Source organism: Ovis canadensis, chromosome 12 (genome assembly GCF_042477335.2).
Source record: "Ovis canadensis isolate MfBH-ARS-UI-01 breed Bighorn chromosome 12, ARS-UI_OviCan_v2, whole genome shotgun sequence".
In the NCBI taxonomy this organism is placed as follows: Eukaryota; Metazoa; Chordata; class Mammalia; order Artiodactyla; family Bovidae; genus Ovis; species Ovis canadensis.
The window spans coordinates 58,012,022-58,039,993 of NC_091256.1; the positions used below are offsets into that span (position 1 = coordinate 58,012,022).

Consider the following 27,972-nt stretch of genomic DNA (forward strand, 5'->3'; position numbering starts at 1 on the left):
ACTGGTTCCAAATTGGGAAAGGAGTACATCAAGGTGGTATATTGTCACCCTGCTTATTTAACTTATATGCAGAGCACATCATGCGAAATGCAGGGCTCGATGAAGCACAAGCTGGAATCAAGATTGCTGGGAGAAATAGCCTCAGATATGCAGATGACACCACCCTTATGGCAGAAAGTGAAGAGGAACTGAAGAGCTTCTTGATGAAGGTGAAAGAGGAGAGTGAAAAAACTGGCTTAAAACTCAACATTCAGAAAACGAAGATCATGGCATCTGGTCCCATCACTTCATGGGAAATAGATGGGGAAACAGTGGGAACAGTGACAGACATTATTTTTTTGGGCTCCAAAATCACTGCAGATGGTGACTGCAGCCATGAAATTAAAAGACACTTGCTCCTTGGAAGAAAAGCTATGACCAACCTAGACAGCATATTATAAAGCAGAGACATTATCTTGCCAAGAAAGTTCCATCTAGTTAAAGCTATGATTTTTCCAGTAATCATGTATGGATGTGAGAGTTGTACCATCAAGAAGGCTGAATGCTGAAGAATTGATGCTTTTGAACTGGGTTGTTGGAGAAGACTCTTGAGAGTCCCTTTGTCTGCAAGGAGATCAAACCAGTCCATCCTAAAGGAAATCAGTCCTGAATATTCATTGGAAGGACTGATGCTGAAGCTGAAACTCCAATACTTTGGCTACGTGATGCGAAGAAGTGACTCATTGGAAAAGTCCCTGATGCTGGGAAAGATTGAAGGTGGGAGGAGAAGGGGATGATAGAGGACGAGATGGTTGTATGGCATCACCAACTTGATGGACATGAGTTTGAGTAAGCTCCAGGAGTTGGTGATGGACAGGGAAGCCTGGCATGTTGCACTTAATGGGGTCGCGAAGAGCCGGGCACAACTGGGTGACTGAACTGAACTGAACTGTAGCTGAAGCACTGAATAATTGATGCTTTTGAATTGTGATGCTGGAGGAGACTCTTGAGAGTCCCTTGGACTGCAAGGAGATCAAACCAGTCAATCCTAAAGGAAATCAACCTTGAATAGTCATTGGAAGGACTTAACGCTGAAGTTCCAATACTTTGGTCACCTGATGTGAAGAGCCGATTCATTGGAAAAGACTCTAATAGTAGGAAAGATGGAAGGCCAAAGGAGAAGGGGTTGGCAGAGGATGAGATGGTTGAATGGCAATACTGACTCAATGGACATGAATCTGAGCAACCTCCAGGAGACAGTGCAGGACAGAAGAGCCTGGCATGCTGCAGTCCATGGGGTCGCAGAGAGCCAGACATGACTTAGCAACTGAACAACAACAAGGGTAGCTGCTGTTCTATCATTCTAGATCAGTTTTATCAGTTGTTTGAACTTAAAGAGGAGCATATTGTATGTACCCTTGGAATCTAACTTCTTTCACTCAGCCTCATGTCTGAGATTCATGCATGTTGCTGTATATAGTGGTAGCTTATCTGTGGTCTTGGCTGTATAGAAACACATCATTGGAATATTCCACAGGGCTTACCCATTCTGTTGTTCACAGTCTGTTGAATCATTTCCAGGTTTTGGCTCTTTTGAATACTACTACAGTGAACATTTGTAAAAATTGTGAAGTGACCAGCACAAGTCTAGGTAACATCCATCATCAAACATATGAATCTTAAAATTCTTTTAATCCTTGTGTGAGAACTTTTACGATATACTCTCTCAGCAACTTTCAAATGCACAATATGGTGTTATTAACTATAGTCGCCATGATGTCCATTGCATCCCCATGAGTTACTTATTTTATACCTGGAAGTTTGTACCTTTTAACCCCTTTACCCATTTCACCTACCCACTCCTCCCTGCCCACCCCCCCGCCCCCGACCTCTTACAACTACCAGTCTGTTCTCTGTATTTAACAAGCCTGATTTTTTTTTTAAGATTTCACATATAAGTGAGATCATATGGCATATGTCTCAAACCCACATCTCTTGCATCTCCTGCGTTGGCAGGGGGATTCTTTACCACTAGCACCACCTGGGAACCCCCTGATCCATCCACATTGTTGCAAATGACAAGATTGCCTTCTTTTTTAATGGCTGAATAATATTTCACAGGTATACATAACATGTTTTCTTTCTTTTGAGGCATTTATTTTTTTATTTGGCTGCTCTGGGTCTTAGTTACGACACACAGGGTCTTCATTGCGATGCACAGGGTGCTCCCCAGTCGTGATGTGGGCTGCAGGGCCCATCAGCTCAGTAGTTGTGTCGCACGGGCTTAGGGCCCTGCGGCATGTGAGATCTCAGCTCCCTGACCAGGGCTCGAATCCACGGCCCCTGCACTGGAAGGTGGATTCTCAGCCACTGCACCACCAGGGAAGTCCCCGCACCACATTTTCTTTATCTGTTCATCCACAGATGGACACTCAGGTTTCTTCCACATCTTGGCTATTGTAAATAATGCTACAGTGAACATGAGGCTGCGGAATATTTTTGAGTTAGTGTTCTTTTTTTATTTTCTTTGGTTAAATACCCAAGAGTGGGACTGCTGGTTCATATGGTAATTCTATTTTTAAGTTTTTTGAGGAACCTCCACAGAGCTTTCATAGTAGCTGTACCAAGTTACCTTCCCAGCAATAGTAGATGAGGGTCCCCCTTTCTCCACGCCCTCTCCAGTACTGGCCAGTACTGGAGATCATTCTTTTGGTGCATCCGCGTTGTTCTGTGCCTGGGACTGAAGTCATTGGGTCTCTGGCAGCACAGGTCTAGCTTTGGTGGATTCCCCAAGCAGCTTACACACCCACTGGAGTAGATGCCATGTCTGAACCATCTGTGTCCTTCCAGTTGTGGAGTGTGTGAGGTTCTGTTTGTCTCTTTCACGGTCCTGGTGGGTGCCGGCATCTCCCTGTGTACAGCCTCCCGGATGACCGATGACCTTCCACACACCATCGCCTTAGGCTGATCGTCTTTTGAAGTGCTTTGCCCACTTTTCATTGTGCTGTCTGTTTTTCAGTTTGTAGGTGTTATGTGTATATCCTGGTACCAGTCCTTCTTGAGATGTTACAAATAGCTCCTCCCTCTCTGTGCCTTGCCTTTGATTCTGTTAATGGTGTCTTTTGGTTAACAGTAGTTTTCCATTAAGTTCAGTTTATCAGTCTTTTTCTTAATGTATAGATTTCTTAAGTTGCGGGCTTCCCAGGTGGTGGTAGTGGCAAAGAATCTTACCTGTCAATGCAGGAAACACAAGAGTTATCGGTTCAATCCCTGGGCCGGAAAGATCCTCTGGAGAAGAAAATGGCAACCCACGTCAATATTCTTGCCTGGAAAAGTCCATGGACAGAGAAGCCTGGCATGCTACAGTCCACGGGGTCATAAGAGTCATAAGTCCATGGGGACATGACTGAGCAGACAGCACACCTAAGCTGCACTCCAAAATGAGTCTGTCTACACAAAGTTTTGAAGATACACTCTGTGTTGTCTTCTTGAAACCTTTTTATATATTCACATCTAGAATCCATCTGGAATTGATTTTGTGTATCCCGTGAGGTGGGGGTGGAGGTTTGTGACCTTCATAAAGATTCCAGAGAGTTAATAGGACATAAAAGGTTTTAAAAAGCAGGGAATCCGTACCCACCAAGCTTGAAAAGTGAGTTATTCCTCAACTTTGAATAGCTGTCTTAAGCAAAATGATGTTCCCAGGATCCAAAGTTTGGTTTTGCCAAAGACGAAAGCAGAGACTCAGGGGTGAATGAGGGCAGAGGGACAAAGCCTTGGTCTCAGCTTCGCCACACAACTGCTATTTCTTGGTGGCTGGACCCACTTATGGAAAGCAGCATTCGAGATGTTGTCTCTGGGCAAAGACTGGATGTTTTCAGTCTTGGCAGCCCCAACCGCTGGTTCTCATGGAGGGCACCGCTTCCTCTCAAGGTCTGTGTCCTGGTCTCTAGAGTCCATGACATGGTCTTTAGTGGGCAGCTCTCAGCAGGCTCATGAGGTCCTAGAGTAGGAATCACAGCTTGTTGAACCTGGGGCCCGTGGGCCTGGTGGCTGCCTCTGCCAAACTATCCATTGTTCTACATTGTGAGAAGAATTTCTTTTTGTTTCTTCTTTTTCTTCACGAGTGGGGTGTGCCTCTGGAGTTTCCTCTCTTACTACCATCCCCTCCCCTTTCAGGAAGCTTCCCCTGAGTCCTTGGCCATTTTGTCTGCCTGTGTTGGCCCTCGTCCTTCTGCACCACATGCATGGGACTGTCTTTCCTTGTTACTCCCCTTGCTTCCTTGTCCAGGCTGTTGTCTCTCTAACCTGCTTCTCTCGGTGGGATTTGCATCCAGTGGGATTTTCCTTAGTGTGAGGGCTGGAGTCCGGGTCAGCCAAGAGCATCCTCTGTCCTAAAGAACTCAAGTTCATCTTCCTATCCCTGGGTTGTCATGGCCAAGGGCATCTCCCACCAGACCAGTGTCCGGGACTGGACCCTCTAGCACCACCTTGCTCTCCTCTTCATTGCTGAAAGTGAGAACCCTTTGACCCCTTTCCACCATTTCCTGCATTCTTTTCTGTGTTTCCTTCGAGAGTCCTAATCTTGTGTCCCCACTTACAGAAGTTGCATTCGTGTGATTGGGAATGCCTGCTTTATCTATGTGTTCATTCCCTCTCCCTCGCCACACCAAATCAGTTGAAAGTAAAGTACAGGCATGATGACACTACCTTTAAATAAATACAGTGATCTGCATTACTTAAAAGTAAGGATGCCCTTTTCTGTGCACACAGTTCTATCTTAAGATGATAAGAATTTCATAATCAAAATTTCCCATTTCCCCACTTAAGTCCATTATAGCTATTTTTTGTTCTGACATCCAGTTCAGCGAAGTAAAGTGAAAGTCACTTAGTCGTGTCTGATTCTTTGTGACCCCGTGGCTATACAGTCCATGGAATTCTCCAGACTGGAATACTGGAGTGTGTAGCCTTTCCCTTCTCCAAGAGATCTTCCCAACTCAGGGATTGAACCCAGGTCTCCCGCATGGCAGGCGGATTCTTTACCAGCTGAGCCACCAGGGAAGCCCAACATCCAGTCCAGGTCCAGGTATTATTTGCAATCATCTCTTTAGTCTCTGCGTCGAGGCTTGTCCCCTGCATTCTTTGATGACGGTGCCTTTTTGAAGAGACCAAGCGATTTGTAGACTGTTCCGTGTTCTGTGTGTGTCTGCTTGTTTCCGCACCTAGCTGTCGACCTGCTTTGTCCCCAGCAGGTCTTGTCCGCTGGCTGGGCGAGGGCTGAAGGCTCCGTCCCTCTTTGGATTTGGTGTGAACACGTCATGGTTGACGGCTCGTGCTGCACGTGCATCCCATCGAAGGCACCAAGCTCAGTCTGTCTCATTGTGGGGGTGCTCATGTGAGCACTTCCTTGGGGCACCCTCCCAGATGTCTCCAGTAGGAAGAGGGAGGCGCTTTCATTTGCGCTTAGAAGATTCTTGGGGGCTGTTCTTTGGTTCCTTGTGAATATTTGATCCCTACAGCCTCTTTTCTGACTGTACTAACATCCTTGGCTGTGCTTTGCCTGAATCAGCTATTTAATGAAACTTTCCAAAGGGCTTACCTGGTGGCTCAGATGGTAAAGAATCTGCCTGCAATGCAGGAGACCTGGGTTTGATCCCTGGGTCAGGAAGATCCCCTGGAGAAAGGAATGGCTACCCACTCCAGTATTCTTGCCTGGAGAATCCTATGGACAGAGGAGCCTGGTGGGCTGCAGTCCATGGGGTTGCAAAGTGTTGGACGAGACCAAGCGACTAACACTTTCACTTTTGAAATGGTAATTCTTCTAATGCTAGCATTTGGTTTCCCTATATTAGCTAACATTCTTCTATAAAGAGAGACTTTCTTTCGCCAACCAATGGTGAACTACATCTATATCCTCCAAAAACGACAGAACAAATGTTTAATACTTTCCCTTTAATTTCTAATTTTCAGAGTTACAACTTACTGAAACAGTTACTCCAGTAGTAACAGCTGAGGTTTTATATGTCTGGCCCTTTGTTTTGTCTTTGGGGTAGCACTCAGATCTCTCAGGTGTTTGTTTATTCCTTATTGCTAGTTTTTGATGCCCTAATTTCTCCCCATTTGGCCAGTGGTAGCCCTTCTGGTTGGCCTGGGTCTGTTGACACACACTGGTTGGACTTGGCTGGGTCCTCGCTTTTTGGAGCAAAAGTCTCCTGTTCCCTGGGTCTCCTGTTTCTCCTGGGAGCCTGGCACCCACACTGTAAATGCTTGCTAGATAGAGGCCATGACCCAGATGTTTTGGTCTGGATCTCAACTGCTTCTAGGCCTTTCCTTGGGCAGAGTTGAGGCATATATTAAAACATGACTTCACTTTGACATTTCTAATTCAAATTTAGAGGTTTTTCCTTAAAATATTTTATTTGTATCTCTTTCCTCTTAATGTGACTACAAACAATATATGGCTGATGAAAGTTCTGTGGTCCTGGGCTGTGTCCCACAGGGTGCAGAGTGAGTTAGTGCAGCCAAAAGCGCGTGCTGTTCCCAATTCGATGTTCAAGCAGATTTGCCTGTTTCGGTTTGTTTTCAGTTTTGTGTTTGCTTTCTTTCCTTCCTTTCTTTGGTTTTTGGCTGTGGCATGTGATTTGAGGCTCTTAGTTCCCTGATCAGGGATTGAACCCATGCCATGGCTGTGAAAGCACCGTGTCCTGACAACGAGATGGCTGAGGAGTTCCCAGCTTTCTTTCTTTTTTGTTTTAATCTGTTGGAATATTTACATGGCTCAAAACATAAAACCATAGTTGAATATACAGTCAAAGCTCCCTCCCATCATCATCCCCTTAGATGGTCCCCACCTGCTCAGCCTCCTGGAGGCAACCTGGCTTCTAGTTTATGGCTTAAGCAAGTATTTATATTTTTATTTTTCCTTTTTTCGTCTTCAAAAAGTAGCAGATGAAATACATGCGTTCAGCATGGAAAGTTAACTTTCCATTCTCCCGAGTTCTACTCCCTGTGAAACCACCTGCGTTGTTTTTACAGCTACATTGTCCTGTGTTGGGTGCACATCCTGTGGTTTATTCAACCATCATCCCACTGATGGAGGTTTGGGTCTTTCCAGAGAGACAACGAGGCAATGAGCAGCTCTGTGTTTCTGGGGTTTTCTGTGTTTGAAGGTGTGTTTTGGGGCAGATTGCTGGCAGTGGGTAGGATTGAACCTCTCCTCTGTTAGCCTCCCCCACAGAATGGGTTGCTACACTTTTAAATGTGAGTATTTGTTTCTTCGTCTGCATCAGGTCTCAGCTGCAGCACCCAGGATTGCTAGTCTTTGTCTCAGCCAGCGGGATCTTTAGCTGTGTCGTGTGGACTCTTAGTTGTAGCCTGTGGAATCTGGTTCCCCTGCCAGTGACCGAACCCGGGCCCCCTGCATTAGGAGCCCAGAGTCTTAGCCATGGACCCCCCAGGGAAGTCCCAGGTTGCTACACTTCAGGATTTTTATAATCTCATTGATGTGAGATGAATGGAGTTGAATGTCTTTTGTCAATAGCAGCACATTTCCATTACATTTTTCTATCAGATTTTTCATTTCTTTTGTCCTATTTCGGGAACTCTGTTAGGAGGTCTAGCCTGTTGCCTGTGATGTAAATCGCCAGTATGATTTCTACTTTGTTGTTCGTCTTTTTGCTTTGCTTAGGGTGGGTTTTGCCATGTAAAGGTGTTTCTTTCTTGTAGTCTAATGCGTCAGTATTTTGTTGCTTCTAGAGTCCTGAGTCATAGATGCAAGGGCTTTCTCTCCTTTGTAAGAGATTTGTGCATGCTTTCTTTTGGGACGTGTAGGTTTCATTTCTCACATGTAGATTTCTGATCTCTGTGCAGTTTATCCTGCTGTGTGATGGCAGATTTGGATCGGCTTTATCTCTTCCCAAATGTCTTTCCGATTGACCCGGCACTATTTATTAAAAGGTTTGTCTTTTCCCCCAGTAACTTGAGAGCCACACTTATCATATACCTTTTTTTAAAAAATGATTCAGTGTCATTTGGGATTTTCTTGCTTGTTCCGTTAGCCCAGAGGTTGGCAAACTATTTTAAGGGCCAGAACAAAATATTTTAGACTTTCTGGCTTTACATATGATCTCTGTGTAATCATTTTCTTCTTTGTTTCCCTCAACACTTAAAAAAAAGCCATTCTTCTTTATTTCTTATTTACTGTTGGCTGTGTTGGGTCTTTGTAGCTGCACGTGGGCTTTCTCTAGTTGCAGTGAGCAGGCACTCCTCTTTGCTGTGGTATGCAGGCTTCTCACTGCGGTGGCTTCTCTTGTTGAGGAGCACAGGCTCTAGGGTGCTTGGGCTGCAGTAGTTGTGGCTCCTGAGCTTCATTGCCCTTTAGCATGTGAAATCTTTGTGGACCAGGGATTGAATCCGTGTCCCCTGCATTGGCAGGCGGAGTCTTTACTATTGGACCATCAGTAAAGTCCTGTAAAAGCCATTCTTAGCTCATGGGGGATTGGCCTGTGAGCCGTAATTTACCAGACTGTTAGAATGTCTAGGTATGAAGGTCACACTGTTTATCAGAGGCGTTACGTTGTTATTCCTTGTGTGGTTCTCCTGGACATTCTTGCTGGTTTGGTTTCCCAGGTAAACTTGTTGGACTCCTCACTGGAGTTCTGGAGCATTCACAGATGAATGGTGGGGATATCTGCCCTCACAGGATGGGAGCTGACCTTCCCCAGGAACGGGGATGTCTTTCCATCCACTTATTTTGGCTTCCCTGTCTTCTGAAGACACGTAAGTGTACCTCAAACAGGTTTTTCTATTTTTCTTATTTCCTAATCAATTAAAGTTTGCATTTATCTTTATATTACCTTCTTTCTACTGTTTTGGAGGTGTTCTCTATTGTTATTTGTTGCTTAATTCATTTACTATAATTCTTTGGTTCTTGGGATATAAAGTCTTGAAGGTGCAGCAAGGATCCTACCTGGGCTGGGGCGTGGTGTTTGTGACAGGGTGAGGGAGCTAAGCCTGGGAGCCTGAAGTGCCACTGCCCCTGGGAGTCAGTGGTCAGTTTCTCTGCAGACTTTTGAGTGGGATGGAGATGATGCAGGGCTCTTTAATGGGTGCTTTGGCACTGCCATGGGATGTACTACAGGGAGCTTGGGACTCAGGAAAGGCCACCAAGGAGCCAGTTGTCTGAACTGAACAGGAGTGAAGGGGTCCAAGCCTACCGTGAGGAGGAGTTGGGAATGTCCAGCACAAGGGGGCCTTGGGCTGCCCCCAGATAAGGATGCCTTCTATGTGTGACACTCAGCACACTGTCAGCTCTGGGCTTGGTGTGTCACCTGAGACCATGAGCCCCATCAAGGCAGGGGCCTGTCCATCCTGTCCCCCCACATGACCCCACACAGGGCCCTGGGCATGTACTGCATGTGAATTCATGGTTGTGTTGAGAAGACTTGCCTGCCGAAGGGATGTGGTGATGATGGAGCCCAGCTGGGGTGTTGGGAGGATATGGTGCCTGGTGGCAGCTTGGGTTGATGCAAGGAGGATCTGGCTGAGGAAGAGGATGCAGGGTCCATCTGGGATGGGCTGCATTCAGGCACAAGTGCAAGTCTAGGTGAAGGGTCAGTGGGGCTGGGGGTGTTGGAGGTGAGTGTGGAAGGCCCCCGGGGAAGGGTGTCTGGTGTCATTTGGGAGGTCAGCCCACACAGTTTGTGTCCTGGAGCTAGCAGTCTGACCAGTATAGGGGTCAGTGCTTCTTATACTACTTCTCTGCAGCCCAGGGGGCCCAGCAGGTGGGTGCTACCCGGTGCTGTGAACTTGACCTTCCACATTGCCTGGTCCTCTTTCTAGTCCCCAGGGCACCTGGATGAGCAGCCTCAGGGTGGGTGTCATGAGACTGACCCGATGCTCAGGCTGCTTAGCTCTTGGAGCTGGCTGGTGGGGCTGGGGCAGGGCAGCAGGGTCCTTGACCTCCACTGGCCTTGTGAGTTGCTCCGGTCACTGGAGATGGGACACTGGGGCCTGGCCTGCCATGTATGACATCATTCCCAACCTCTCCCTTGGCCTCTGTCCTGCTGCTCGATGCACTGTCCTGCTCAGCACTACCCGGGCTGGGGGGTGGGGGGGGGGGTGGGCAGTGCTTCTAGCTGGAGCCAGGACCACATGTCTGGACCTTTCTTTGTGTCCCCGGGCCCATCAGGACCAGCCCTGTTCCCCCTCCGCCCCCGGTGGGTGCTGTCCTGACCTGCTTCACTGTTCCCACTGCCCTGGCCTTGAGGAGAGTGGAGGGGGCGCTATGTGGGTGCCCACGGGCCGAGGCAGCTGCAGGGGGTGAGGGTCTAAGCCTGCCCGGGAAGCTCAGGCTGCTGAGTGAACATCTGCCTTCCTCCCCAGGTTTTGTTGTTGTGCAGTCACTGAGTCATGTCTGACTCTTTGTGACCCCTTGGCGGGACTGCAGCCCACCAAGCCTCCCCAGTCCTTCACTATCTCCTAGAGTTTGCTCAAATTCATGTCCATTGAGTTGGTGATATCTAACCATCTCATCCTCTGCCTCCCCCTTCTTTTCTTGCCCTCAATCTTTCTCGGCATCAAGGTCTTTTCCAATGAGTCGGCTTTTTGCATCAGGTGCCCAAAGTATTGGAACTTCAGCTTCAGTAACAGTCCTTCCAATGAATATTAAGATTTGATTTCCTTTTGAATTGGTTTAATCTCATTGCTGTCCAAGGGACTCTCAAGAGTCTTCTCCAACACCATAATTTGAAAGCATCAATTCTTTGGTGCTCAGCCTTCTTTATGGTCCGATTCCTCACGTTATGCATGACTACTGGAAAAACCATAGCTTTGATTATATGGACTGCTTTTAAAATGCTGCTATATGGTTAATGGAAAGGGAAGAACTGCTGTATTCAGTATGTTTCCCCTGATAGCTTACGAGTGAACAATGTCAGATTTGTGATCTCCGAAAAAGAAGATTTAGCTTTGGGACCAGGGACCAGGCATGATCACCCAAGAGCTTTTGTGTAGTAGAGTTTTATTAAAGTGAAAAAGGGACAGAGAAAGTGTCTGACATAGACATCAGAAGAGGGATGGAGGATGCCCCCCTCACTAGTCTTAGGAAGGGAGCTATATACTTTTTAAATTGGCTATTACAGTAAATCAAAAGAATGTCTCAAGGTTGTAAAGCTCTTAATAGACCCACTCTCACAATTTACATTTTAAGCTGACAGGATCAGAACTAACAATAAAAAGATCTTACCAGGCCCACTCTCATAATAACATTTTAAGAGAACAGGATTAGTCAGAAGGTTTTCAAGAAGGAGAAACTGTCCTCAAGCAGGATTCATTGTTGTTATATAATCCTTGGTGGTGGTGGTTTAGTTGCTAAGTTGTGGCCAACTCTTGGGTCCCCGTGGACTGTAGCCCGCCAGGCTTCTCTGTCCATGGGATTCTCCAGGCAAGAATACTGGAATGGGTTGCCATTTCCTTCTCTGGGGATCTTCCCGACCCAGGAATCGAACCCAGGTCTCCTGCATTGCAGGCAGATGATTTACCGACTGTGAGGAAAGCCCTTAGTACAGAGTTTAAGCTGAGTTGTTTGTTGTGTAATCATCAGCTCTGGGCTTAAAGAAAAAAACACTTTATGTGACTAAGAAAGGTAGAGAAAAAAGACGTTTGTCCTTTCCTCCTCCTTGAGAATTCCAGACCCCTATCTCCTTCTCAGCAGCCACAGACCCCTCTCTCCTCCTTGGGGATCCTGGGCATCTTATCAACCTGCCTGGGAATTGACTCTCTCACCCCCATTTTGCTCTTCCTGCTCTTTAACTAATGGTGATTTCGATGACGTTTTTGTTAATCGAGGATTAGTGATGGCGCCACTTTGAAAAGGTGAAGGCAGGAGCCGCAGTCCAGTTCCTGTCTCATATTGATAAGCCTGACACCAGCGGGACCCCAGAGAGGCCTGGGCTCCTGGAGGACTGAGTGTGTTGGGTTGGGTGCTGACTTGGGGTGGGCTCAGCACCGTGTGCTAAGCTCTGTTTCAGTTTAAGCTCTGCACATGCCTGTGTGTGAATATCCCAGTTTTTAAAAAATCTTATTGAAGTATAGTTGGTTTACAGTGCGATGCTAGTTTCTGCTGTATAGCATAGTTATTCAGTTATATATATATATATAGTTTTTCATAGTCTTTTCCACTACAGTTTATCACAGGATATTGGATATAGCTCCCTGTGTTATACAGTAGGACCTTGTTAGTTACCACCCTATATGTAATAGTTTGCATCTGCTGGTCCCCCCCTCCCGGTCCTTCCCTCCTCTGCCTCCTCTGCCCCTGGGCAATCATGAGTCTGTTCTCTATGTCTGTGCGTCTATTTCTGTCTTGTAGCTGGGTTCACTTGTGTCCTGTTTTAGATTCTGCGTATGAATATTATATGGTATTTGTCTTTCTGACTTACTTTGCTTAATGTGATCATCTCTGGGTCCATCCATGTTGCTGCAAATGGCATTCTTTGATTCCTTTTAATAATCAATTAATATTCCATTGTCTGAATTTGGCACTAAGGAGTTCATGATCTGAGCCACAGTCAGCTCCCGGTCTTATTTTTGCTGACTGTATAGAGCTTCTCCATCTTTGGCTGCAAAGAATGTAATCAATCTGATTTCGGTGTTGACCATCTGGTGATGTCCATGTGTAGAGACTTCTCTTGTGTTGTTGGAAGAGGGTGTTTACTATGACCAGTGCGTTCTCTTGGCAAAACTCCATTAGCCTTTGCCCTGCTTCATTCCGCATTCCAAGGCCAAATTGGCCTGTTACTCCAGGTGTTTCTTGACTTCTACTTTTGCATTCCAGTCACGACTGAAGCGACTGAGCAGCAGCAGCAGCAGCATAATGAAAAGGACATCTCTTTTGGGTGTTAGTTCTAAAAGGTCTTGTAGCTCTTCATAGAACCGTTCAACTTCAGCTTCTTCAGTGTTACTGGTTGGGGCATAGACTTGGATTACTGTGGTACTGAATGGTTTGCCTTGGAAACGGACAGAGATCATTCTGTCGTTTTTGAGATTGCATCCAAATACTGCATTTCGGACTCTTTTTTTGACGATGATGGCTACTCCACTTGTTCTAAGGGATTCCTCCCCGCAGTAGTAGATATAATGGTCATATGAGTTAAATTCACCCATTCCAGTCCATTTTAGTTCGCTGATTCCTAGAATGTTGATGCTCACTCTTGCCATCTCCTGTTTGACCACTTCCCATTTGCCTTGATTCATGGACCTAACAGTCCAGGTTCCTATGCAATATTGCTCTTTACAGTATCGGACCTTGCTTCTATTACCAGTCATACCCACAACTGGGTATTGTTTTTGCTTTGGCTCCATCCCTTCATTCTTTCTGGAGTTATTTCTCCACTGATCTCCAGTAGCATATTGGGCACCTAACAACTTGGGGAGTTCCTCTTTCAGTATCCTATCATTTTGCCTTTTCATACTCTTCATGGGGTTCTCAAGGCAAGAATACTGAAGTGGTTTGCCATTCCCTTCTCCAGTGGACCACATTCTGTCAGACCTCTCCACCATGACCCGCCTATCTTGGGTGGCCCCACACAGCATGGCCTAGTTTCATTGAGTTAGACCAGGCTGTGGTTCATGTGATTAGACTGACTAGTTTTCTGTGATTATGGTTTCAGCGTGTCTGCCCTCTGATGCCCTCTCGCAACACCTACCGTCTTACTTGGGTTTCTCTTACCTTGGACGTGGGGTATTTCTTCATGGCTGCTCTAGCAAAGCGCAGCCACTGCTTCTTACCTTGGACGAGGGGTATCCTCACCACCGCCCCTCCTTGCCAACAAAGGTCCGTCTAGTCAAGGCTATGGTTTTTCCAGTGGTCATGTATGGATGTGAGAGTTGGACTGTGAAGAAAGCTGAGCGCCGAAGAATTGATGCTTTTGAACTGTGGTGTTGGAGAAGACTCTTGAGAGTCCCTTGGACTGCAAGGAGATCCAACCAGTCCATCCTAAAGGAGATCAGTCCTGGGTGTTCTTTGGAAGGAATGATGCTAAAGCTGAAACTCCAGTACTCTGGCCACCTCATGCGAAGAGTTGACTCATTGGAAAAGACTCTGATGCTGGGAGGGATTGGGGGCAGGAGGAGAAGGGGACGACAGAGGATGAGATGCCTGGATGGCATCACCTACTTGATGGACGTGAGTCTGAGTGAACTCCCGGAGTTGGTGATGGACAGGGCAGCCTGGCATGCTGTGATTCATGGGGTCGCAAAGAGTTGGACATGACTGAGGTGAACTGAACTGAATATTCCATTGTATATCTATCCATCTCTCTACCTGTATATGACATCTTCTGTCTCTGGTGAATATCCTAGTTTTTTTTTTTTAAAGATATTTTGATGTGGACCATGTTTTAAAATTTTGAGTTTGTTACAGTATTGCTTCTGTTTTATGTTTTGGCTTTTTGGCCCTGAGGCATATGGGGTCTTAGCTTCCGACCAGGGATCAAATCTGCCTGTTTTGGAAGGTGATGTCTTAGGCACTGGACCGCCAGGGAAGTCCCTGAATGTCCCAGTTTGAATAGAAGTAGATGGCATTTCTCCCTAAATCCTATGTGTCAGGTTTCATACTCCCTGCCTGGCCCCATCAGGGCATCTGTCCTTGTTCAGCATTGACTGTTTCACCAGGACTTGGTGAAACACATCTGTCTTATTTGAGGAATAACTTATTGCATATATTGGAAAGAAATATAGTCTTCTGAACACCACTCTTCCTGTCATTAATTTGAGCATTTTATAATGTTTTGATTAATATATTTATTAAGCTATGACTCTGCTAGAAGTGAAAATTTTTCATCATGCCCAGAGCAGAAAGTCCTCAAAGTATATAAAGATGATAAATGATTTCAGTTACTGTTGGGCCTGTTTGGGGCCTCTTTGCACAGGCTCTCCGGGCTTTCAGCGGAAGTACCTGGTGGACCCCGGGTTCCTGAGACCCGGGGAGCAGCGCTGGTTCACCCGCTACCTGGCCATGCAGACCCTGCAGATCGATGTCTGGGATGGGGACTCCCTGCTTCTTGTTGGATCTGCTGCCGTTCAGTTGAAGGTAGGTTTTTCCCACAGTTTCTCCTGCAAGGTCTTTCACCTGGCGGTGTTGGTCATTGTCCAGTGCTGGGCATTGGCCTGGCTTCTTGGTTCACAAATTCAAACACTGCCGAGTCCTTGCCTTCTCCCAAGGAAGCGATGTTTACAGAACCTAAACTCGATCATGCTAGCTTACATCCGCCCAGTCATCAGATCCTCAGTCGAGCAGGTAATGTTGGCTCTGCTCCCTTGACGGTGAGCACAGCAGTTCCCTGAGAGCAGCGAGGGGTCGGCCTTCTTCTCCAGGGGCTGGGCCCGCGCGTCGGGGGGCGCCCTCAGGACGATGGGCGCGATGAGTGAGTGATGGGCTGGGGAAGTATTTCCTGATGCCTATTCTCAGTTCCATGAATCACGAGAATCAGAATCTCATCCTTTTTCTAACTGTGCTTTCTATTCTCCTCATAGGCTAAAACTGAAATCTACGCATTAATTCAATTTTCTTCCCTGGGGCTTCTCCCCGAACCTTCCCTGTCATGTGACCAGGACCCCAGAGGGTCAGCATGGGGTCACACAGCAGCCTCTAGACCAGGCCCTGGGTCACATCCACTGGCCCACGTGCTGTCCTGAGAGCTTGCCCCCCAACCCTCCACCCTGGGGTGGAGCGGAAGAGGATACAGGGCCATCCCTACAGCTCTGGAATCTCTCTGTCCTTCATCCACCTTTCCTTCATCCCCTGTTTGTTTAAAATTGTTTATCTATTTATTCGCCTGGCTCGGGTCTGAGTTCCGGCATGCGGGATCTTTCGCTTTGGCGTGGGGTCCCTCTGGTTGTGCTGCTCAGGCTCAGTAGTTGTGTCATCTGTGCTCAGTGGTTGTGGTGCTCGGATCACTTGTTGTGGTGCTCAGACTTAGTTGCCCCGCCGCATATGGGATCTTAGTTCCTGGACCAGGGATTGAACCCATGGGTCCTGCCTTGCAAGGTGGATTCTTAACTGCTGGACACCAGGGAAGCCCCACAGCTGTTTGCCTTCTGGATTCCAGCTGCAGCCCCCTAGGTTACCCTGCCTGAGCCTTGCATGGCTGGTCGCTGAGACCTGCAGGGCCGCTCCCATCGCCGCCTCGCTCCTCAGTGCCCTGCCCCCCGAGGAGCTCCTGGCTCTGCTACTTGCATTGCATGTCCCCTTGCAGTGGCTCTGACCCTGTGCTCTCCATCCTCAGGGAGCCATCTGCTCCTCCCTCCCTTCTTCCCTCTTTCAGCTGGCCCGGCTGCAACTGCCCCCACCCGCGGGTCTCAGGGCCCATCCCTGAGTGGGTGACACCCCTAGGGCAGTAGAAGGAGCTGGGGGCAGTGTGTGCAGAGCACTGGGTGGGGTCCACGGCTGGAGAGGACTGAGCTACTACCGTCCTACCCTTTATGGTTATTAGCTTTTTAAAAAGTATCTGCAGTTTCTGAGGTGAGAAGCAATACCCTGTTTTTATTGCCATCCTTGCTCCCTGGGCAGCTGAGTGTCACCTCTTGCCTTGACCAGTGTCCCTCTGGAGGGGTCTTCACCCCATCCAGCCACCGAGACTCCTGAACCATGCCTGTGTTGGTTGGCATCAGGTGGACAAGCACTGCTGAGCAAGCAGGATCTACACAGCTGGAAGCCCCCAGACCTGCTAAGGAGGGATCTTGTCTGAGTGTGTCCACCCCAGAGACGGACAGAGGATGGATGCTGGGGGGACAGGGCCAGAATTCCAGAAGCGGGAACTTAACGTGGACCCACGCTTCTGTTGCTATGTGAAGTCTAGAGGCCTGGTCACCTTTTCCAGGCCTTGCAGGAGGAAGGGCCCAGCCCTCCCTCCCTACTGGTCCCACTGCCCTTGGGCTCAGGCTGAGGACTGAGGGGTTAAAGTTGATTAGCAGAGAAGAGTGGGCTCCAGAACATCCCGGTACTTCCTGGGTCTGCCTGGCCTGGCTGTGAGCCTGGGTCTGGCCTGGAGACCTTCCTGACCTGGCTCTGTCTGCCTTGTGGTCCCTTCTTAGACCCGCTGCTCATCTTTCAGCCACTCTAGAGCGCTCCCGGCCCAGGCCTGGCATGCCTCCTGCCTTCCCTGAGTGAAGGCCCAGTGGAGACTCCTCGGGGCTCCCCTTGTCATGCACTTCCCGACTTCCCCTGCAGAGAGGGCTGTATGAGGGGCTGCCAGGCCTGCTCACGTTTACTCAGTGGGTGGACCGGGATGTACTTTGTTAAAGACCTGACATCAGTCTTTAACATCGAGGACTCGGGTTTTCAGAGCAGATGGCCTCTGCCTCAGCTGCCCTCTGACCCATGCCTTCTCCTCTGCAGCACCTCCTCCGCCAGGGGCGGCCGGCCGTGCAGGTCTCTCACGAGCTGGAGGTTGTGGCAACTGAATACGAGCAGGACGCCATGGTGGTGAGTGGAGACATGACCAGATTTGGCTGCGTCAAACCCATCAACATCCACACAGTGGTGAAGGGCCAGCTGCACTTGACCTTGGCCAACGTGGGTAAGAGTCCCTAGCAGCTTGACTGTTGTTCCCGGGTAGCCACTCTGCTTCCCATTTGGGGCGTGAGCCCCCTCAGGATAGTGGTCACATGGGCAGCAGCTCTTGGTAGGAATTCAGCTCTCATTAGCTTGACCACTGAGTCTGTCCTTGACCACCGAATGTCTGTCATCGGTCACTGAATGTCTGTCCTTGACCAATGAGTCTAGCCTTGTCCACTGAGTGCCTGCCACGATCCCAGAGCCTCTGTCCTCTACCACTGAGCCTTCCCTGGCACTGTTTGTTTGGCGTTCCAGATATCTGGTTGGGGTTTGGGATTGTTTGCTGTCTTGGTCTTGCCCAGGTTCTGTTTCTGGTACTGTGCATGGGGCATCTCCATGATGATCTTCACATAAGATGCCCGGCTTCAGGAGAGAGCTCGGTCAGCTCATAGCACTGCCTCATCGTCGGGGAGAGACAAGAGAACTGTTCCTAAGCTCCACACGCACAGCTTGGGGAGAGGAGCAGAAGGACAGAGGAGCAGAGACAGAGGGACAGAGGAGCACAGGGATGCTCTCCTTCAGAGTCGAGCACCTTGACCTCATGTCAGATGGTATCCCAATAGCTGCTTGGCAGAGGCACCGAGGAAAGCCCTCTCTGGCCCTGGCATGGTCCTGCCTGGACATTCTCAGGTCTCCACTAAGCCCCTGATGGGACAGGGGACGTTAGGCCTGGCAGGCCTGCCTGTGCCCGCCTCAGAGCAGAGGGCAGCATGAGCCCCATGGGGCTAGTGACCAGCCCACTCCATTCCCTCCAGGGGACCGTGGGAGGACTGAAAGCAGGACACCGCCAAGCCATTGAGGCTTCTGGACTGCAACCTCTCGGTCGCTTTCTTGTGGAATTTTCCATTCCTCACAGCCCAGCCTGATCTCAGAGCCTGCAGCCCCATGGGCCTCACCGACACGTGCAGAGAGCCGGAGCCGAGCAGCCGGAGCCAGCGCAGAGCTCATTAAGCCAGGTCTGAGGCTCTGCTTGCTTGTTTACAGCTGTCGGATCCAAGGCAGCCTGGAAAACAGACAATATGGAAACAGCAAAACTCAATTAGGTCCTAGAGAAATAAATGAGCCGCGTGTGAGGAGCAGACATTATTCAAAAGCGCCCACGACATAGGGGAGTTGCTAGAAGCCTCCTTCTGCCTCTGAGATTGTGTTGGCTATTTTTATATTTAATTCACCAGCCCACAAATATGCAGTGACTCCAGGTTTTAAAATCTTATCTTTGGAAGAAAGATTAGCTCCATTATATGTTATCTTAAATTGTCATTTTCATACTTTGCCTGCAAGACAGAGATAAGGCGGTGGGAAGGAGCCTGAGACAGCCAGCCTGGGAGGCTGCACTGTCGCCGAGCAGGGATGGATAACAAAGCGCTGAAGCTGCACGCAGCCCACTTGTACGAAGCAGCCTCACCGTGCTTTCCTCTGTACAGTCTGTGGTTTTTTGAAAAAAGAAAAATAAAAGTGTCATGGCTTTTATTTCTTTATAAAACTGGTTGTTCTGAGCCGAGCAGCAGGCACGGGCCGGCAGAGGCGGTAATGGCAGTGTGGGCCTTTCGAGGGGACAGAGGTGGGACCAGCAGCCACCTAGACGGCACCCGGGCCTCTTGTGTTCACAGCCGGGTTCAAGTGTGAGGCTGCGGATCGAGGCATGACGCCCGGGTTCCCTGGGAATCTTTCTGTGGCAGAGGGTCGTCCTTGTGCTCTGTGGCTTCTCGGCGCAGACGAGCTTTTTGACACTCCTTTCATGCCAGGAGCTTCTGCTGCTTTACCCTTGTGGCTCAGACAGTAAAGAATCTGCCTGCCAATGCAGGAGACCTGGGTTTGATCCCTGGGTTGGGAAGATCCCGTGGAGAAGGGAATGGCTGCACACTCCCTTATGCTTGCCTGGAGAATGCCATGGACAGAGGAGCCTGGCGGGCTACATCCATGGGGCCATAAAAGGACACACTGAGCAGACCAACACTTCCTTTTCATCATTTAGAGATCTCAGAATTTTTTATCCTGGGATCCTGCTTGTGCGTGTGACCACTGTATCTAAGGCCTCCTGAGGGACCAGGGGCTGCCCTGACCCCTGGCTGCACAGTCAAGTACTGGTGCTCTCGGGTGTCAGTAATGCCTAACGCAGCTCCTGACATCACTCAGGGTTATGGGAGCACCGGCTGCTGTGGACTTTGATGGATGACCTGGGTTTGGGGTCAAACAGTGTGATCACTCTGCATAGGGGAAGGCAGGGCGGCTGCCCAGCTGCTTTGGGAGCCCTGCAGATTTGAGGGTGTCTTGGCATCAGATGTAGTTTGCCAGGACTGCATCTGAGTGTGTGGTGGCTGGGTAGGTGATGGAGGCAGCTCCTGTCACAAGAGGGGAGGCAGGAAGGCCTCCGGGAGCCGAGATTCCCAGAAAATGCTACCCACTCCAGTATTCTTGCCTGGGAAATCCCATGGACAGAGCAGCCTGGCGGGCTACAGTCCATGGGGTTGCAGAGTCAGACTCGACTGAGAGACTAGCACACACTGCTCCATAGCCATGTGTTGGTCGCCAGCTGTAACTTCCTGTCTCATGGAAGGGGACAAAAACCTCAGCAATTTCAGGTCGCAGATTGTGCCCTGATGAGACGTGGCACCTTCACCCCATGTGGTCCTGGAGCAGGTGTGCAAATGTAAATCCAGTTTCTCAAGATTACTATCCCTTTCTAAACAAGGGCTTTTCAGGTGGTGCTAGTGGTAAAGAACCCATCTGCCAATGCAGGAGACATAAGAGACAGGTTCAGTCCCTGGGTTGGGAAGATCCCCTGCAGAGAGGCATGGCCATCCTCTCCAGTATTCCTGCCTGGAGAGCCCGTGAACAGAGGAGCCTGGAGAGTTGCAGTCCATAGGGTCGCAAAGAGCTGGATACAACGGAAGTGACTTAGCACCAGCACGAGAGCATGTTTCTAAACAAACCGACGCTCCAAATAGAAATACAGTGGGAGGAAGTGATCAGGAAGCCCAGGACGGCCCTCGTCTGTGGGGTAGGTAACCACTGTGCTGTTGGGTCTCACGCTGTGGTGATGGTCGGTCCTCCTGAGAGCCGGAGCTCCAAGGACACTGTCCCCTGCCCCCACGAGCTAGTGGAGCAGATTTGGGCTTTGCTGCAGTTCCCTGGGTTTCTGTGGGTCTCAGTGGAGCTATTATCAGGCTCACAACATGCCTGCCTCCTTTCAGCTGGATCCGGGTGGACCACAGGCTTCCGTGCCCACGACCCAGGGACCCACTTGCTGCAGGATTAAGGTGGTGGAGAAAGCCACGGCAGTGCGCCCTCAAGGACACTGCTGGTTCTCCCTTATAATGTTTGCCCTTGACCCAGCACAGCCGTGGGAGGACTCAGGAAGTAATTGCTACACTGGCCAGTCTGAGAGCTTGTCTGGCCTCAGAATTCTGTCATCTTGGACGTCAGGGGATGAAGCCGACCTCAGGTGTGAGAGCTCCTCTGAGTTAGGAGGGGTCGATACCAGGTTTCTTTCTCAGGGAGGAGGTTCATGATCCTAGGATGGTAGCTGCTGTCAGGTCAAAAATAGGTCCCATGGAGACGAGAACAATGCTCAGCGGCTTCAGTTTGCAGCGGAAGATGGAAGACCCCTGGGAAGGGTGTGGGGGCAGCTGCAGGGGATGAGAGTGAACATAGGGCGGCTTCCTGGTGGTTTCCGGAGCAACAACAGAACAGTTCTGACCGCGGACGCTGTGGGGCTGCCGCTGCCCCCAGGGGCTCTGGACCATGGGCTCCCACACCTGCCCGTGCGGCCGATTCCCCGGGAGGATGTGGAAGAAGCAGAACCTCCCGTTTGCCAGGACTGCATCTGAGTGTGTGGTGGCTGGGTAGGTGATGGAGGCAGCTCCCGTCACAAGAGGGGAGGCAGGAAGGCCTCGGGGAGCCGAGATTCCCAGAAAATGCTCAAGAGGACCAGAATGAAAGCTCGCCGAGAGCAGGGCTCTCTCACTGCATCACCAGCCTTTAAACCTTGTCGCGTGAATTGCTCCTTGATTGACCAGAGGTGATTTCTGTTTGTCATTTTAATTTTTGGCCCTGCCACATGGCATGAAGGTGATCAGGAAGCCCACTGATCATTCCAGGGCACTGGTTGTGCCCTGATGAGACGTGGCACCTTCACCCCATGTGGTCCTGGAGCAGGTGTGCAAATGTAAATCCAGTTTCTCAAGATTACTATCCCTTTCTAAACAAGGGCTTTTCAGGTGGCGCTAGTGGTAAAGAACCCATCTGCCAATGCAGGAGACAGGAATTGGATGCTGTGCCCTCCGTCATGGAGCTTGGCGCCTTAGCCACCAGGGAGGTCCCTTGGTTTTTCATTTCTGAATCTGGCCTTTCCCGTGCCCACAGCAGGCCTTTGTCCTCATTCATCTTTTGGGGGGATGGTCTGCTGTCGCACTGACGTGTTTGGGGTCTCCAGCTATAGTTCCAGGGTCTGCTGCTGTTCCTTGGGGTTGAGGGTGGCGGCCCCCCTCTGGAGCAGTGCAGGGACCTTGACCTCCCTTGGAAGGATGGCTACCCTCTTTCCAGCCTTGGCTGAGAACAGCCCAGAGAGAGTTCCCGTCAGGTTGCTGGAGACATACACCCCACCTTTGTCCCTGAGAGGATGAGCTGACACCTGCAGGTGGGTGGGCGTGCTGATGCTCGGGCCCTGGGCTTGCCGTGAACAGCAGCCTCCTGGCAGCATGTAGACTTGCAGAGGTGGGGCTGAAGGGGGCTGCTGAGCTGAGCAAGAGCATCACCCCCTCCCCTGGGTCCCATCCAGTCCCCTTCTAACCCCTCCCAGAAAGACCGCCGGACACCCCAGACTGCCGGTGTTCAGCTCCCAGCTGGAATCAGAGAGATGAGTAGCGTGTCTTGTGTTTGGTGGTTGTTTCCAGATCTGACAGCTGAGCTCTGTCTGCCTCACCCCGAGGGGTGTCAGGTCCACGCAGAGAGGTGGTGGTCCCAAGGACAGGGCCCATCTACCCAGGCGAAGCATGTCTGTGGCAAACACTTGTCATCCCTGGGACCAGACGACACTGGAAATAGTGAAGCCTGCCCCGGTTCAGCTGGAGGGAAGTAGGGCTGGGCCTTGGGACACGCTGTCCCTTGAAGCCACTTTGTCCCCTCCAGAGCTCTGTCAGCAAACAGCCCCCAGGCCCCGCATGGAGACCCCGCATGGAGTCTCCTCTCCTCTACCCCCAGGGGCCCTGTGTGGGGGCTCCTCTCTACTCTGGTGGCCCTGCATGGAGGCTTCTCTCTCATCCAAGGGCCGTCTATTGAGGCTCCTTCACCCCTCCCCCAGGGGCCCTGTGTGGGTCTCCTCTCTCCCCGGGGGCGGGGTACCACATGGAGACTCCTCCCCGCCAGGAGTTTTTGGGCACAGATGTTTGCAGAAGGGTGCAAAGGCCTTCCTGCAGCAGCGTGACACTCGAGGGCTGACGACAGAGTCTGTGACCATCCCAGAGCACGAGGCTGGGCTTTCGGGGACCTGCCTCGAGGGTCCTGAGCCCCAGCTCCTCTCTGGAGAGCAGATGGCTGCTCAGGGAAGGAGAGGAGGCGTGGACCTGGAGAGCAGGGAAAACAGGCCTCTGCTGGCCACCCACCATCGCTGTTGCAAAACAAATTCAGGCCAAGAGTGGAATGTGGGGATGTTGGTGGGTCAGTGGGTATTTGAAGCCAGATCTCCTTATCAGGGGTGTATGTGTGTTATCAGACTCTTTTCTGATATTAATGTCCTGTGCGGGGTGGTGTGTGTTGGGGGTGTTTTCATACAGGTCACTTGTGTGAACAGAGAGTGAGGAGTCCCAGTTCCCTGCCACCTTCCAGGTCGAGGGTCATCTCAAATGATGGAGTCAGCAACTTCATGGGAGGCAGCCTCCTGACACCTGGGGGCCCCAGATGTGAGTGGAGAGGGCAAGGAACGTGGGTGGGAGGGGAGGGTTGTGCTTTGTGTGATGGGCCAGGGGGTGGGATGGAGTGAGGGAAGGGAGGCTCTGTGTGTGTGTGTGTGAATGCGTGTGCAGGTAAACACGTGTGAGGCTGTGTGGTGCCCGCTGTCCTGAATTTGGGGGTGGACTTGTGGCTCAGTGTCTGGCTCAGTGACCTGCAGGCCATGTTGAGTCACCATGCCCATCCACCCTGCCCTTTCCAGATGGTGGAAGCCACTGTTATTCTTCGGAGTTCATAGTCCTGTGAGTGATGTTTGTTTTTAGGCAGCTGCTGCTTTGTTGGGGAAGAGGAAAGGGAGAAAGGTCAGGATAAACAGAGACTGATTTTTAAAACTAGTTAGAAACTCCTCATGTCAGAAGGAGAAGAACAAACCAGTTAGGAAAACTTGGGCGATAAAGACCTGGGCTTACTGAAAATCTTGCATAACTGGGAAGATTTTCTGTCAAATGGCCCACAGACCTAAATGTCAAATACTGTCCTTGGAATGAAAAGTGCAAGGTGTCCTTAGAAAAGCACCCCCCAAATGTTGTGGGTCATCTCATGTGAATCCAAAACCACCATGAGCTTCTTGTGTTGATGGCCCTTGATGTTGCTGGCCTTGAATCTGTGCCCCAGGTGGGAAGTCAGAGCTGAGGGGCTCAGGAGAAGGAGGCCTCCAGAATCCCACAAGTCTCCTGGAACTTCAGCCCAAACTTTGTGGGTCCTCCTCGTTCTTCCCAGGAGAGGGGCCTGTGTACATTCAGTTGCTCTAGGGGGTCCACACTGCATGAATCAGGCAACTCATTTCAATGTCAGAGAAGCTGAGGCAGAGAGGTCAGGTGATTTGGCCAGTGACGTGGTTAGGGTTGTGAACTGGGACAAGAGTCTGGATTCCTTGCTTTGGGTCTAGTGCTTCTCTACCCCTAGTTGGTCTCTCTGCCCACCCAGAGGATGGATGGAGAGCTGGCTGATGGAGCAGGAAGTCCCCATCTCTGGGAACCAGTGGGAGTTCAGTTCAGTTCAGTCACTCAGTCAAGTCCAACTCTTCAGGACCCCATGGATTCCAGCAGGTCAGGCCTCCCTGTCTATCATCAGCTCCCGGAGCTTGCACAAACTCAAGTCCATCGAGTCGGTTATGCCATCCTACCATCTCATCCTCTGTTGTCCCCTTGTCCTGCCTTCAATCTTTCCCAGCATCAGAGTATTTTCCATTGAGTCAGTTCTTTGCATCAGGTGGCCGAAGTATTGGAGTTTTAGCTTCAGCATCAGCTCTTTCAGTGAATATTCAGGACTGATTTCCTTTAGGATTGGCTGGTTGGATGTCCTTGAAGTCCAAGGGACTCTCAAGAGTCTTCTCCAACACCATAGTTCAAAAGCATCAATTCTTTGGCCCTCAGCCTTCTTTATGGCCCAACTCTCACATCGGTATATGACTACTGGAAAAATCATAGCTTTGACTAGATGGACCTTTGTTGGCAAAGTAATGTCTCTGCTTTTTAATATGCTGTCTAGGTTGGTCATAGCTATTCTTCCAAGGAGCAAGCGTCTTTTAATTTCATGGCTGCAGTCACCATATGCAGTGATTTTGGAGCCCAAGAAAATAGTCTCTCACTGTTTCCATTGTCTCCCCATCTATTTGTCATGAAGTGGTGGGACCAGATGCCATGATCTTAGTTTTCTGAATGTTGAGTATTAAGGCAATTTTTTTCACTCTCCTCTTTCACTTTCATCAAGAGGCTTTTCAGTTCCTCTTCACTTTCTGCCATAAGGGTGGTGGTATTTGCATATCTGAGGTTATTGATATTTCTCTTGGCAGTTTTTATTCCAGCTTGTGCTTTATCCAGCCTGGCATTTCACATGATGTACTCTACATAGAAGTTAAATAAGCAGGGTGACAATATACAGCCTTGATGTACTCCTTTCGTACTTTGGAACCAGTCTGTTGTTCCATGTCTGGTTCTAACTGTTGCTTCTTGACCTGCATACACATTTCAGGAGGTGGATCAGGTGGTCTGGTATTCTCATCTCTTTAAAAGTTTTCTGCAGTTCGTTGTGATCCACGCAGTCAAAGGCTTTGGTGTAGTCAATAAAGCAGAAGTAGATGTTTTTCTGGAATTCTCTTGCTTTTTCGCTGATCCAGCAGATGCTGGCAGTTTGATCTCTGGTTCCTCTGCCTTTTCTAAATCCAGCTTGAACATCAGGAAGTTCACAGTTCACAAACTGTTGAAGCCTCGCTTGGAGAATTTTGAGCATTAGTTTGCTAGCCTGTGAGATGAGTGCAATTGTGCGGTAGTTTGAACATTCTTTGGCATTGCCTTTCTTTGGGATTGGGATGAAAACCGACCTTTTCCAGTCTTGTGGCCACTGCTGAGTTTCCCAAATTTGCTTGCATATTGAGTGCATCACTTTCACAGCATCATCTTTTAGGATTTTAAATAGCTCAATTGGAATTCTATCACCTCCACTAGCTTTGTTCATAGTGATGCTTTCTAAGGTCCACTTGACTTCGCATTCCATGATGTCTGGCTCTAGGCGAGTGATCACACCATCCTGGTTATCTGGGTCATGAAGACCTTTTTTGTATAGTTCTGTGTATTCTTGCCACCTTTCTTAATATCTTCAGTTTCTGTTAGGTGCATCCTGTTTCTGTCCTTTATTGAGCCCATTTTTGCATGAAATGTTCCCTTGGTATCTTTAATTTTCTTGAGGAGATCCCTAGTCTTTCCCATTCTACTGTTTTCCTCTAGTTCTTTGCATTGATCACTGAGGAAGGCTTTCTTATCTCTCCTTGCTGTTGTTTGGGACTCTGTATTCAGATGGGTATATCTCTCCTTTTCTCCTTTGCCTTTCTCTTCTCTTCTTTTCTCAGCTATTTGTAAGGCCTCCTCAGACAACCATTTTGCCTTTTTGCATGAGCAGTATGAAGCCAAAAAAGGTGGGAGTGGGTTTGTAAAACCCATGGCAAGGGCCTGGCAGGTCAGGGGTTCCTCAGGGCAGTGCGGGGAGTTACAACAGTGAGGATTTGTTGAGGGACTGAGAGCCTCTAGGGTCATTCGTCTTCCGATCCCTATTTTGATCAAAACCAGAGGGTAGGGATGCTCCACCAGAAGCTGTGTCTCCACCCTCCAGCAAAGTTCTGGAGGCAGGAAGTTGTGCCGAGCTCTACAAGGCGCTTCCTGACTTCAGCACAGCAGTGTGGTCCCGCATGGTCACGCTGGAATTTCATTTCTGGTTTCATTGGAACCGGGAAAGTCATTTGTCAAGATGATGCAGTCTGAACACACTAGCTGGTCGATCACCCCCAGCCTTGCTTGTCTTCCACTCTTGCCCCTCCTTGTGGGACTGCGGGCCTTGGGCTTCTTGAGCCTGATCCAGATGGAAGCTCCCATCGCCGTGGAGCTGGACCCCAGACACGGTCACGTGCTCTTTTGGAGTGACAGTGTGAGACATCTGCACCATCTCATGGCACCCAGAACCTGGAAACAGCGCTTGTCTCTGTTGAGGGGGGATGTGGAGCACTGCAGCAGGAGGTGGAGACACACGAGGACGGGGAGTGGGTGCCCGGCCAGCGGAGTTCAGGCTTGGGGTTACATCCTGTGGTTCTGGGGGTGCCTGGAGGAAGTACCCAGCTCCAGGTCGGGGGCTCCCTCCCACCCGCTCACCTGTGCCTGGTTTCGTGATTGCTCAGGAGTCTGTGTCAGCTTGTGACGTGGCTCGTGCACATGTCACAGGAGCACCACGGATGGGAGGAAGGCAGTGCAGTGCTCCTGCCTGCTGGGGCCTGGCCTGCCTGTGCAGCTTCTGTTTGTCAGCTGCACCACTTTCCTTTGGGTCCAGGGTTCCAGTAGAACCCCCAGGGGAGACGGTGCTTGGGGGGCCCCACCAGTCAGAGGAAGTAGGTGCAGAGCAGTGGGCTTGGGATGCAAGCCAGGGTGGTCCAGTCTTCACCCACCCTGGCCATCCAGGGGCCTCAGGCTGAGGGACAGGACTCATCAGAGCTCCCGATTCCTGATCTGAACTTAGGGCTTGTGACACCCCCACCCAGGTGAGTTTGAGGACCTGCCGGGACTGTGTGCCTGAGTTCAGAGTGGTGCTGTGTGTTGAGGTTGCTCGCTGGAGGGGCTGGGGGTGAGCAGGGTCACGGGCCTGGGTGAGGGGTGTCTCAGGCCCTGGGGCATCCTGAGGGCGTGAGCCTCTGCAACACTGAGCTTTTCCCTAGACGATCACCTAGCGGGGGATTCATACGTTTGCGTCCTGGGACCGAGACCAAATCCCCTCTATGTGAGAGGCTGGAGAAGGGAAGGATGCTGAGCAGGGCAGGATGCACCATTTCTACCTGTGTCAGTACCCCAGGGTTCATGAGAAGCTGGGGGCTTTCTGGGCTCCCTCGCTGGGTGATGTGCTCTGGTAGGCATGGAGCCCTGGCTGTTTAGAGAGCGTAAACTCTG

General features: G+C 50.0%; 1 protein-coding gene across 3 annotated transcripts in view; it reads left to right on the forward strand.

The window, feature by feature from the left end:
- NPHP4 (nephrocystin 4) overlaps positions 1–27,972 on the forward strand; it is a 147,886-nt gene that overhangs the window by 104,556 nt on the left and 15,358 nt on the right. For all 3 annotated transcript variants that reach the window (XM_069544833.1, XM_069544835.1, XM_069544834.1), the window contains exons 18-20: positions 14,910–15,070; positions 17,378–17,558; positions 23,371–23,496. In XM_069544833.1, the coding sequence (XP_069400934.1) occupies positions 14,910–15,070; positions 17,378–17,558; positions 23,371–23,496 (468 nt within the window). The remainder of the gene's footprint in view (positions 1–14,909; positions 15,071–17,377; positions 17,559–23,370; positions 23,497–27,972) is intronic.